This window comes from Mustela nigripes, chromosome 5 (genome assembly GCF_022355385.1).
Source record: "Mustela nigripes isolate SB6536 chromosome 5, MUSNIG.SB6536, whole genome shotgun sequence".
Classification (NCBI taxonomy): Eukaryota; Metazoa; Chordata; class Mammalia; order Carnivora; family Mustelidae; genus Mustela; species Mustela nigripes.
In genome coordinates, this window is record NC_081561.1 from 64,742,256 (window position 1) to 64,755,593 (window position 13,338).

The window sequence follows — 13,338 nt, forward strand, 5'->3', positions numbered from 1 at the left end:
GAGGGTTAGAAGAAAAAAAAACAGTGTAAGATGTCTTTTCAGTAAAATATCTCAGACAAATTTCTTCTGTCTGGGCTCCCTATGGAAAAATTCAGTGGTAACACACAGTGTATGGAGGGTTTGTGTTGCCTCAGTTCCTCGGTTAGCAGGTTTAAAGGTCTATTTCCATGTTGAAGTTCTGTGGGTCCAGTACACTGCCTACACTCTTCTTATATGAACAGCTCCTTTTGGGGAGCTGCTGCTTCTCCCACTTCCACCAGGTGGTTCTAACCCTCGCTGCCAATCACAGTACCCTGAGTAAAAGAATAAGCACAGGTCCTAGTGGAGGCCAATCATAGCTCCTCCTTGGACTTTATCAAACTCGAATTCAAGGAGGTGGTCCCCCTCTCTCCGGTAAAAGGCTGAGAGGCTGAGAGCTCTAAGTTTCTAGACTGGAGAAATAAATAAGTGTGACAAAATGAAGTTGAGATGAAGAAAGAAGCTGAGATGAGATATGCAAAGACATCTTGGTGTTGGCCAAGTGCCGGGTGCTAGATGTTTGGCCCCAGAAGCATCCCTGTCCTGCTTCGGTTTGATTAGGCGAGCCAGATAAACTTGCACTTTGCCCAACTTCTTGCAACCAAAATTCCTGACATGCATCTATTTTCTTGCTAATTTACATAGACGTTACCATTCACTTAAAAACCCTTTGTCAAATCTCATTCTACATTGATTTATTAACATAAAGCCCTTTTCTAAATTATGTTTATACTAATTATGATCATTTCGTCTTCTAAAAACAGGAAATATGGACCATGTGCTATATGTCAGTCATCAAAGAACAGTGATAACTAAGTCTTCCAAGGAACACAAAATATATGCCTTAGAAAAATTAATGTAGATCGTAAGTAGTGAAACCGTGACTTAAATCTCATTTGAACCCGACCAAAATCCTGCAAGGAAGCTCAGAGAGGGGCCAGTCATTACTCCATGCTTCTACAGCATATAAATAGTGGAACCAAAACTCGAACCTGGATTTTCGACCAAATCAGAGTTGTTTTAATTATCCTGTACGGCTTAAACTGAGAAAGTACTTTTGAATCCTTACACTTTAAAAAGGATAGCTCCCAGTTCTCTCTCCATCAGGTTCCAATTTCCTACCAAGTTGCAACAGGGAGGTATGGGTGTTTCCTGAACTTTAACAATTAAACGCCAACAAGATCAACGAGCAATACTGAGAAATCACGCTTTCCACTCGGCAAGATTTTTTTGGTATCTCCCCGACCCCGTCAAGAGCAAGGCACCTTGGGACTTGTAGTCTTGGGGCAGAGTCCTGTGGCCGGAGGGGCTGATTCACTGGGACCCAATCAACAGAAAGCCAACTTGCTCTCCGCGCAGCGATTGGCTGGAAATCAGCGACCGCCCTCTCCGCGGCGCCTTCCCGGCGTCGCGAGTTAAAGGCAGCACCGGGCCGGGAGGAGTGTGGGTGGCTGTCTTGTTTTAGGGACCGTAGTCGGTGAAACAGCACTGCGGCCATGGCAGAACCGCAGCCTGCATCCAGCGGCCTCACCGACGAGGCTGCCCTCGGTTGCTGCTCTGATCCGGATCCCAGCACCAAGGTGGGCGCAGAACCTACTTCTCCTGAGTAGCGGCCCCGGGGCGGGGCGGGGCGGAGCGGAGCGGGGTGTTGGGGGAGGCGTGGGAAGCTCATCCTCCGGCTCAGCTAGGCCTGGCTCCGGCTGGGTTCGAACGCCATCCGGCCGCGGCTGCAGCTCCCGCAGCTTGGGGCGGACCAGAATAGGTCGGGTGAAAAGCTAGGGCTAGGGGTGTCCAGTAGGAGATCGTGAGAGGATTCATTTCCCCAGAGAGTGCGACCCTGCTTGCATTAACTTGTTTATTTTGGGACGGTAACTAGAAGCCACGGCCAGCCCCGAATCAGATCCCTTGACTCTGGTGTGCGTGTTCCTCGGGTCAGTAGCTATGGCGGGTGAGAGCAGCTTCAGAACTCGCAGTCCAGGTTCGAAGGTCTCTAATCCATGCTGGCCCCTCCCAGCCTATTCTGGCTTAGGGCTTGACTCCTGCAAACTAATCATGGATCCCGCCGAGTTTAACCGCGCCCCAGAGTTCGCCTTTGCTTGTTTTTTATGGTTGCTCACGGCCACACTTCTGTCCTCCCTGTGCTTGGTGGCCCCAGGAGAAGTGACTGTAATCGTGAAGCTTAGATCCAAGGGGAATCTTGGAGATTCCTTCACCGACCCTCTCATCGAAGCAGAGACCCAGTAAGAGGAATGACCTGTTGCATCCCTCCGGCTTGCTTAACATGTGTGCACTGAGTCAGGGTAACTCACTCAGGTGTGGTGCGTCCACGCTGGCAAGATTTGACACAGCAGCCGCTTGGGGGGTTTATTGCAGTGTCCGTGTCAGTAGACGCCTTTGTACTTTTTTTCATTCGATGGGGGAATTTCTGAATTCCTTAAGGATTGAATATGTGTCGATGAGTTTGCCCCCTGCTTGCTCTTTGTCTTCGGGGTGAAGAGTCAGACACCTCTGATTGCTAAAACCTTTGACTGGCGCCTGGAACTTAGGAGAAATAGTAGTCACTGCAAAGTTCAGGGGGAAGAAAGAAAGAACGAAATACATTTCCTCCTACACTCATTTCCCTTGTATACCGTCTAATGTATTATTATTATGGAATATAAGTACCTAGTTATTTCACATAATATAAACTGAGCCATTCAGTATAAATTAGTGTCCTAGATAACTGGGATTTTGTGTATGGGGCTATTTAAAAAGATTTCAGAGATACCTTTAGAAAATTTGTTAAATACATTTTCTGCATTCTTAACTTAAACTACACATCATTGAAATTTCTCTTGGCTATATGGAGTAATTACTTCTTGAAATTAACAATTTTTGGTCTTGAAATACCATGTGGGGGACATAAAATTGATATGTAGTAGCAGCTGGTATACCTCGAGTGTGCCAGGTCCTGCATTGTTGTTTGAAGTACATTACTTAATGGAGTCCTAGGACAACCCTATGAAGAAGTTTACAAATAAGGAGACTCCAGCATAGAAATATCGAGTAACTTGTCCAGAGAGGCACCTGCACTCTCAGCTTCCACCTTATTCTGCTTCTGAAGTACTGACTTCAGCAATTTTGGAACTTGACACAAAGTAAAGTAAAAGACCTAAGTGAATTAAATTCAGCCTGATGGGGGGTTTGTGGGGTACTGGGATGAACAAGATAAGGTCCCTTCACCAAAAGGACACCAACTCTAACGTAAGACGGAGCTGGGATTAATGTGCTGTTAAATTATAAAGTACCCTGGGAGTGCAAGAAATTTTGGAAGGTAGCCTCTGTGGTATGTTATATACCTGGGATGTTTGATGTTTGAAGACCTACATTCAAATCCCCAGATCTGCCATTGGCTGTAGTGATCTTAGCAGGGCACTGGGGCTGAGTTTGTAAAAGCAATATAAAGAGAGCTGCAAGGAGGATTAAGTGTGTTATTTTTCTCTAAACTATGAAAAGTGATACAGTTCAACTCGGGATCAGGGAGTACATCAGCCAGAAGGTCGGGGTGGGCCTAGGTCTTGAAAGATGAGTAGGGTTCCAGAATCATCTAGGAGACTGAGTTACGTGGGAGGGGACATTGTAGGTGGAAGAAAGACCTGAGCAAATACAGTGAGATACAGAAAGATGCAGTGCAGGCGAGTTACATGTTTCTGAAGTTTAGGTTGTCTAAACAGTGGAGCTGTGGTAGAGGAGGCTAGAATGGGAGGTTGGAGCCTCCCTTTCAGTGAGAGAGCTCTGAATGTCACATCTAAGGAAGCTGGATTTAAATAAGTAGTAGGGAATCATTCAGGGTTTGAAAGCATTTTATAGAGTACTTTGGAGGAATCCAGGCCTGGAGGTGATGAGGCAACCTGAAAGGTTCTTCCAGAAGATGAAATAAGTGGTGAGGGCCTGGTTTGGAAAGGAGAGGGTACTGGTGGTAGAACATCAACTTTCCTATTGTCTGCATCTTTGTCATGAAGGACATTCCTTGGCCAAGGACAGGCCAAGGTATGGCCAAGGAATGTACAGTCATACCACTTCCTGGGTAGTCTTATTGGCCAGCTGTCTTCATGAGGCCAAATACTTCTTTTCCCAAGTGATAATCTCCTAAAAAAAATTTCTTTTATAGTCTCTATCAGTGTCCTTTAATGGAATAATTTGAAGTCTTATCCCATCTGAGTGGTAGGTGATAGGGTCAGGGAAAACTTTGAGTTTTCGTGACACGTAAGCTGAGTTTTACCAAATATAGAGGAAGTATCTAGGTAGAATTGGGTGCAGGGGTAGGTGGAAGAGAGATGGAAAGGAGGAAGGAAGGGGAATGGCCAGATGGATGAATGACTGTTCTAGGCAGAGAGAATCATAGTAAATATAAAAAGTACAAGACCTCAGAGAACTGATGCAGGAATCTACAGATGACACAAGACTGAAGTTGTAAGCAGTGGAAGTTGAGGGGAAGACAATCATCGGGATGCTCAAAGAAAATATGAGCATCCCCCCCCCCCATTATGCTTGTTTTTCTCACCCTGCAAAGATTTCTATTTGGTAAATATATTTTATAATATATATGTTTTATTAGTATGTTTGTGTATATAATTAAAATAAATACATATTTATAGGAGGTACACTCTCTTTTTTTGAACTGATAAAAGTGTACCAAAAACATTCAAAATGAACAGTTTAGGGAAATGCTAACAAGTGATGAATTTAGAGAAGTATGCTGTAACCACATGTGCTTGCCTTTGGGACTTTCCTTTAAAAGCTGTGAAGTACCACTAAAGGAATGGTTTTTATTTTATTTATTTGAGAGAGAGAGAGAGTACGCAGGGTGTCGGGGGAGGAGGGGCCGGGGGACAGGAGAGGGAGAGAATCCCAAGCAGAATAACCCTGAGCATGGAGTCCAATGCAGGGCTCAGTCTCACAACCCTAAGATCTTGACCTGAGCCAAAACCAAGAGTTGGATGCTTAACCTACCCAGGTACCTGGGTACCCCTGAAGTAATGATTTTTGTTTGAAGTAATGATTTTTAATCCAGAAATGACACAGTTGGGTTTCACTATAGGAAGATGACTGTGGTACTTTATGGGGAGGTCAGTGGACTGCATCTAGGTCAGCCTGCAAGAAGCAGAGACCAGGGAGACTAGGACAGTCATCCAGGGAGGAAGTAGTAGCTCAAGAGCACATGAGGAAGATAGTGCTCATTAGAAAGACACCAAGCAAAGAGCCTAAAGGAATTTAAGGAGTCAAGTTGGTAGGACACTTGGGCTGGATTAGAGAGAAGTGGGGAGGGAGAAATCTAGGAAGGCTCCAGGTTTCTGACTTGGGCTGAGAAAGGATTCTAGTGACACTATGCTAAGTACTTTCATGCATTATCCTGTATACTTTGCAATTCAACCCTACAAGCTGAGAACTATAATTATCTCTATTCTAAAGATATGAAAACTAAGGTTCAAGAAAAGTAATGATTTACTTAAGGTAATGGTGGTAGAACCAATATTTGAACCATATTGCTTCTGAACAATTATTTCTCTTACACTCGTGTGTTTTTCCTCCCTTTGCACAAGATTTTTCAAAGGCCTTGTGATCCTGAGGGCTTCTAGGATTTTCCTGTTTTTGTTATCTGTTTTAAGAGCAGTCTGGCAGTTATGTTTCCTAATATCACAGGTAATTTTAAAATTTTAAAAAAATTTCTTTTGTGTCTCCTGGCTGTTTCTGCCTCCCTTATCTGTAGGGTGAGTATACTTGAAGTACAGCTTTGGCTGTTGAGTTATAGAGTGGGAAGGAAAGAACCACATGAAACCAATTTAGATAAGATAGAATAAATGTAAAGGGAGTGGCTGAATTATTTTCAGGAACAATTTATCACATTCTGGCATAGGTTGAGTCAGGCAAATAACACTGGAAAGAGGAAGATAGTGAAGAAAAAAGCATATCAAACCATCTTGTACATCAACCATGTGCTCCAGCTGTTGCATAGAAAACAGTTTTGTTCCCCTCAGATATGCTTGTATTTTCAAAAGGGTCTTTCCAAAAAGGCACTTGTGACCTTAAAAAGTCAGGAAAAAACAAAACTTGATCCATTTTTTGTTTTACAGGAGATGGGATACCTAGGGGTGAAGAGTTAAGCCCTGAACCTTTTGATGAGAATTTGACAATTTGGTTAACTCTAGCTGTTTCCCAAGAAACAGAAATGTTGTTTGTTGCTTAGCAATATTGCTTATGATAAAAAAATAACTTGATAGGTACACTGCATCTGGAAAGGGAGAATTATCAATACCCAATAGGAAGTCATAGCTTTGGGCTTGCCTGAATGTAGTGGCTCTTAAAACTGTCCCTTGTGGAGATTCTGGAAGCTGCGCTGGTGGAGTTGCTACTAGAGGTACTGGTTCCTGTGGTCATAGGGTTCTATACCAGGGTGATTGCTTCTCCTACCCAATGCAGATTTACTCCCTGCCCCTAAGCTGAACAGAATCTCCACAAGGGACAGTTTTAAGAGCCACCACATTCAGGGGGACAGCTAGCCCTGCTGTGTTGCAAGCTGTGTTTTTCTGACCAAAACCCTTTTAGCCTGTGGTTGTCCTGTAAGTCTGAATGTTGAGTTAAAGACTCTGCTCAGGGTAATGCAGTGCTTTTGAAAACTCATTGGGAAAGAGAGTGATGGGCTGCAAAGGGAGTTGGCCTCACTGTTACTAAGGCCAAAACACACACTTTAAGCCAAAGAAATCTTACTATTTCTGAAAATAGATAATGCAAATTTGAAACTTTTCTTGTCTGAAGACTGGAGGTGGTGAAGGCAATGAAGATCCTGATCTTGATTTTGAATAAGATGGAATATCGTACAGAGCCCCTTGGCAACAGTTCTGGAGAGATGAATGTCTTCATCATTAGAAAGAGGCATATGGTGACCAAACATACCTCATTGTTGGGGCAATTGTATAAAATCAATCTGGACACTTTTCTGGGAACATGGAGTACACATACTTTTCCCTGTTCCTCCTGTTAGGTACAGCTACACACTCTAGGCATTTTATATAACATAAACATAGGAAAACAACGAAAGGTGGAGAGAAGAAGGCAGACTAGCTAGTGGCCTTGAGACCCTAGGAGCAACGTGGTGGCCGGCTTCCCCAAGTTTTATTTTTGCCTCATTTAGCCCAAACTTGGAGCTATAGAAATGTCAGTGGATGCAAACAAAACCAAACCAAACCCCATGAAAATCTGCTTTCCATTCACAGGACCAGGAAATAGGTAGTTCCTGATAAGGCAGAAAACTTTTAGACAATAATGGCTACAACCAAACACCACAGAAAAAACTGCGGCTTCATCCCTGCCTGTGCCAGCAAAGGCTGGGTGGGGAGCCTAGTCTTCACCGAACAGGTTGCAATGAGGTGTCCATTCTCCCCCTGCCAGGGTGGGATTAGAGAAAGTTGAATAGGAGGCCATGACTTTAGTCTCATCAGACAATAATAAGCTTTCGCCACTGGATTTATTAATGGAGAAACAGGGGGAACCTGAAATTCTGCCCCACCCCAGCAATGGAAATACTTTAAGATAATTATAAATGGGAGAGAGTAAAGGGAGGTAAAGAGAGGTAAGGTTTCTGTACTTCACTTAAATTGATAAAACAATGACACCAAGTGACTGTGATAACTTATACATATTTGAATGCCTAGAATAACCTAGCGAATGCCTAGAGAAAGCTACACAAAGAGTACATGAGGAAACACTACAGAAAAGTCAAAACTAAATTATAAAAAATGTCTAATAACTTACAGGAAGGCAAAGAAAAAATTGACAGAAAGCAAAAGTAAATAAAATAACCACTTAAGCCCTAGTATTTCAGTAATTACATAAGGTATAAATACACCAATTAGAGATTAGCAGAGTGGATTTTAAAACATGCCCTAACTTACCTCTGTATGAGATAATTATCTAAATTTATTGTGGTGATCCTCTCACAGCATACATGAGTCAAGTCATTAGGCTCTATACTTTAAACTTACACAGTGCTATATGTCTGTAGTATCTCAATATAACTGAAATAAAAGAAAATGAAAACATGCCTCAAATATATGCTGTCTGCATGAAACTCACTTCAAATATAATAAGAGGCAAGTTAAAAGGATGGAATAAGATTATTATGGAAACACTAATCCAAAGAAAGCAGGAATGACTGTCTTCATACCAAATAAAGTAGACTCCAGAGCAAAGAAAGTTATCATAGTTAAAGAAGTATATTTATATAATGATAAAAGGATCAGTTGATCAAGAAGATGTAGCAGTCCTAAATGCACACAAAAACAGCTGCAAGAAGATAAGAAACAAAAAACTGATTTAATGGAAAGAAGAAACAGAAAAAAGTTCCCATTTGTAGTTGAAGATTTCAAAACTCTTCTCTTAACAAATGATAGTACTAGACAGAAAATTAGCAAGAATGTAGACAAACTCTACAACACCATCAGTAAACAAGTGATCAACCTTTAAAGCACACCACCCCAAAGCAACAGAATACACTTTTGTTTTCAAGTGCCCGTTAGAATGTATATCAAGACATATCACGTCATGGGCCCCCAAAACCAACTTCAACACTTTAATATTACTGAAATAAGACAGAGTATATTCTTCGACCACAACAGAATCAAATTAGAAATCAGCAGCAGAAGCATAACAGGAAAAGCTCCCAACACTTGGAAGCTAAATAACATTTTTCTAAATTCGTGGATCAAGAGGAGGTCTCAAGGGAAATTAAAAAAAAAAAAATAGATGGAATGAAAACGAGAAAGGAATCTTAGCTAAGACAGCGCTAAGAGGGAAATTTATATTACTAAATGCGTACATTAAGAAAGAGAAGTCTCAGGGCGCCTGGGTGGCTCAGTGGGTTAAGCCACTGCCTTCGGCTCAGGTCATGATCTCAGGGTCCTGGGATCGAGTTCCGCATCGGGCTCTCTGCTCAGCAGGGAGCCTGCTTCCTCCTCTCTCTCTGCCTGCCTCTCTGCCTACTTGTGATGTCTCTCTGTCAAATAAATAAATAAAACCTTTAAAAAAAAAAAAAAAAAGAAAGAAAGAGAAGTCTCAAATCAGTAATTGGAGTTCCCTCCTCAAGAACCTGGAAGAAGAGCAAAATAACCCAAAGGAAGCAAAAGGAAGGAAATAATAAAAAGCAGAAATCATTGAAATTAAAAACAGAAAATAGAGAAAATCAGTGAAACAAAGCTGGTTCTTTGAAGAAAAAAAAATAGAATTGATAAACTTGCAGCAACACTGACAAAAGAGAAGACACAAATCACCAGTATTGGGAATGAAATAGGGGATACCACTACAGACCGCAGACATCAGAAAGATAATAAGGGAATTTTAAAAACAACTGTGTCGTGTAAATTTGGCAATTTACATGAAGTGGGCCAATTCCTTGAAAAACACAAACCACTGTAAGTTACCAGTGTGAAATAAATAATGTGAATATCTCTATAACACAAGGGAATTGAATTCGTTATTAAGAATTTTCCAAACAAGATATCTCAAGGCTCAGATGATTTCACTGGAGAATTCTCCCAAACATTAAAGAAAAACAAACATCAATTCTATACAATCCCTTTAAAAATTGAAGAAGAGGAACTCTTCTTGTTTTTTTTTTTTTAAATGTTTGTACTTTTTCAAATTTTTACTTAAATTCTAGTTAGTTAACATAGTGTAATACTGTTTTCAGGAATTTAATGATTCAGCACTTGCATACAATACCCAGTGCTCATCATCACAAGTGCCCTCCTTAATACCAGTCTCCCATTTAGCCCATTTGCCCACACACCTCCTTCCATCAACTCTGTTTTCTACCTGGTTCATTTTATAAAGCTAGTATTACTCTGATACCAAAAACCAGATGAAGACAGTACAAAAAAAGAAAATTACTAATACTCCTTGTGACTGTAGAGGTAAAAATCCTTGATGAAATATTAGTAAATAGGACGCCTGGGTAGCTCAGTGGGTGAAGCCTCTGCTTTTGGCTCAGGTCATGATCCCAGGGTCCTGAGATCGAACCCCACATTGGGCTCTCTGCTCAGTGGGGAGCCTGCTTCCCCTTCTCTCTCTGCCTGCCTTTCTGCCTACTTATGATCTCTCTCTCTCTGTCAAATAAATAAATAAAATCTTCCCCCAAAAAAGAAATATTAGCAAATATAATCTAGCAATAAATTTTTAAAAATTACCATGACCAAGTGGGGTTTATTCCAGTATCCAGTTCAGTATTCAAAAATCGATCAAAGTAATCATTATATTAGAGGCTAAAGAAGAAAAAAATAGATTTGATAAAATTCAACACCATCCATGTTAAAAAAAAATTTTTTTTTTTTTTCAGAAAAAAATAGGAATGGAGGGGAACTTACTTACTCAACTTGATAAAGATCATCTATGAAAAATACACACTGTACTTAATGGTGGTGCTTTTCCCCTAATTTAGGGGAACATGACAAGGATGTTTGTTCTTACCATACTTATTCAGTCTACTGCTAGAAGTTGTAGCCAGTGCAGTAAGGTAAGAAAAGGAAGTAACAGTCATACAGATTGGAAGGAAGAAATGAAACTGCCCCTATTTGGACATAATTATACATAGGAAATCCTAAGGAATCTATAAAAAACTCTTCCAGGACTAACAAGTGAGTTCATTGACGTCACAGAACAGGAAGAAGATAAACATATAAAAACCAATTTTATTTCTGCATATTAGCAGAAAACACATGACCACCAAGATTAAAAATATAATTACTCAAAAAAATTTCTTAGGTATAGATCCACCCTGTACCAGACTTACATGATGAAAAGTACAGAGTACTGATAAAGATTAAATAAGTGGAGAAACATACTGTGTTTATCGTTGAAAGACTCAGCATAGTAAAGATGTCAATCCTCTACAGATTGATACACATATTTAACACAAACTTTTTTTTTTTTGTAGGTAAGATTATTCTAAAACTTCTGTGAAAGGCACATAAGCTAGAATAACTAAATTTTAAAAGAATGAATGGAAGGAATCAGTCTGTCTGATTTTGAGACTTTTCTGTGTAGCTACAGTAATAACTACTTAGTGATATTGGCAGGGAAGACACAAATTAGTGGGACAGAATAGAGAACACAGAAATAGACCCACACTAATACACCCTACAGATTTCCAGTGAAGGTGTGAACGCAGTTCAGGGAGAAAGAATAGGCTTTTCAGCAAATTGTGCTGGAGCAATTGAACATCTCATAGGTTAAAAAACAAGAAAAAATGAAAATTTACCCAAGTTTCACATCCGTGTTGCGCCTTTACAATTTTGTCAGGATGACAGGGCAGACACATAAGATGTGCACTAGAAACATCCTTGATTTTACTGTTAATTTTTTTCAAAGTAGCTTTGAGCTAATTAAATTTGGACAATGCTCTCCCAAAGCCTGATTATTTATAAGGCAAATGAGCAAATCTTTGTTATTACCTAGTACCCATCCCAGAAAACCCAAAGATAGTTTAGATATAAAAGGCGACTTTCATTGTCCAAATTTAGAGCATGAAAAGAAAAGACAAAATTAAGAGTTGTCTGATGAGACAGGACATGAATGTAAGTCCTACTTTTTTAAACACAAAATATTTTATTTTATTTTATTTTGTTTATTTTAAATAATGTTTTAGAACCATAGCAACAAGCACTTATTTTTAGGGGCTTTTTTTTTTTTTTCTTAATTTACTTGACAGACAGAGATCACAAGTAGGCAGAGAGTCAGGCAGAGAGAGAGAGGAAGGAAAGCAGGCTCCCCGCTGAGCAGAGAGCCTGACGGGGCTCGATCCCAGAACCCTGGGATCATGACCTAAGCCAAAAGCAGAGGCTTTAACCCACTGAGCCACCCAGGTGCCCCCATTTTTAGGGACTTTTTGAGGAAGGATCATTTAGGTGTTTACCAAGGTACAGAGCTGACAGAATATGCTGGTGATAAAAAGCAAACTATTAGCATAGAATAACTTGAGCCTTTTATAAAAAGCAAGCTCTGCTTGTTTTTTATATCCTCCAAATAACATTTTTGTAGCAAAGGATTCATAAGCCTGTTTTTCATGAATAATTCCACTAATATTGAATATACATTTAATTTTTTTGCCATGTATAGACTTCTTTTAAGGTTGAAAATGGCATTAGAGTGTATATATATATTTTTAAAGATTCTGTGTATTTGGCACAGAGAGAGAAAGAGTGTGCACGCAAGCGTGCAGAAGCAGGGGGTGCGGCAGAGGGGGAGCTATGGGAGCCTCGATCTCAGGACCCTGGGATCATGACCTGAGATGAAGGGAGACATTTCACCGACTAAGCCACCCAGGCGCCCCTAGAGTGTGTATTTCATCTACACATTTACTTGGAAATAATTTTATTATATGATTCTTCTCAGATGGCACAATGCTGTATTTTTCCATTTTCTCTCTTTTTTGAAAACTATTTTTTCAGCTTTATTGATATATAATCAATATATAATAATGTATAAGTTTAGGGTGTACAATGTGTTGATTTGATATACATACACTGCAAAACAACTACCACAATAAGGTTAGTTAATGTGATCATCTCACATAGTTACTTTTTTTATGTGTATGTGCTGACAGCTTTTATGATCTGCTCTCCTACAACTCTCAAGTATACATACAATACAGTATTGTTAACTATGTATAGACTTTTTTTTTAAGATGTTATTTATTTGACAGAGAGAGAGCACAAGCAGGGGTAGCAGCAGAGGGAGAGGAATAGACTCCCCACTGAGCAGGGAGAATGATGCGGGACTCGATCCCAGAACCCTGGGATCATCACCTGAGCTGAAGTCAGATGTTTAACCACCTGAGCCATCCAGGAGCCCCATGATGTATAGACTTTTAAAAGTTCATTTTAATATTCATTTATATGTGTGTATTTAGATAGTTTTAGTACATAGCCATGTTAATAGAATTTATGTTTAATAAAATTAGAGACTTAATATTACTTTTAAGATGTAATTAATCTGAATATCCTATTAAATAAACCATACAAGTATATATCTTTTTAAACTTAATATACATGTGAATGCTCCCTGCCATTTAATACACCTCTAGAGCAGCATTTTTTTTTAAAGTTTGTATCTGTGCTTTTTTTTTTTTTTTAAGATTTTATTTATTTACTTGACAGAGATCACAAGTAGGCAGAGAGGCAGAGAGAGAAGAGGAAGCAGGCTCCCTGCTGAGCAGAGAGCCCGATGTGGGGCTCGATCCCAGGACCCTGGGATCATGACCTGAGCCGAAAGCAGAGGCTTTAACCCACA

At 40.2% G+C, this 13,338-nt stretch overlaps 1 protein-coding gene across 1 annotated transcript in view; it reads left to right on the forward strand.

Moving 5' to 3' along the window:
- The first annotated feature begins 1,409 nt into the window (after window positions 1–1,409).
- Window positions 1,410–13,338, forward strand: part of GLO1 (glyoxalase I) — a 24,616-nt gene continuing 12,687 nt past the window's right edge. The window contains exon 1 of the mRNA XM_059400546.1: window positions 1,410–1,598. Coding sequence (XP_059256529.1) covers window positions 1,515–1,598 — 84 coding nt within the window. The 5' untranslated portion in view covers window positions 1,410–1,514. The remainder of the gene's footprint in view (window positions 1,599–13,338) is intronic.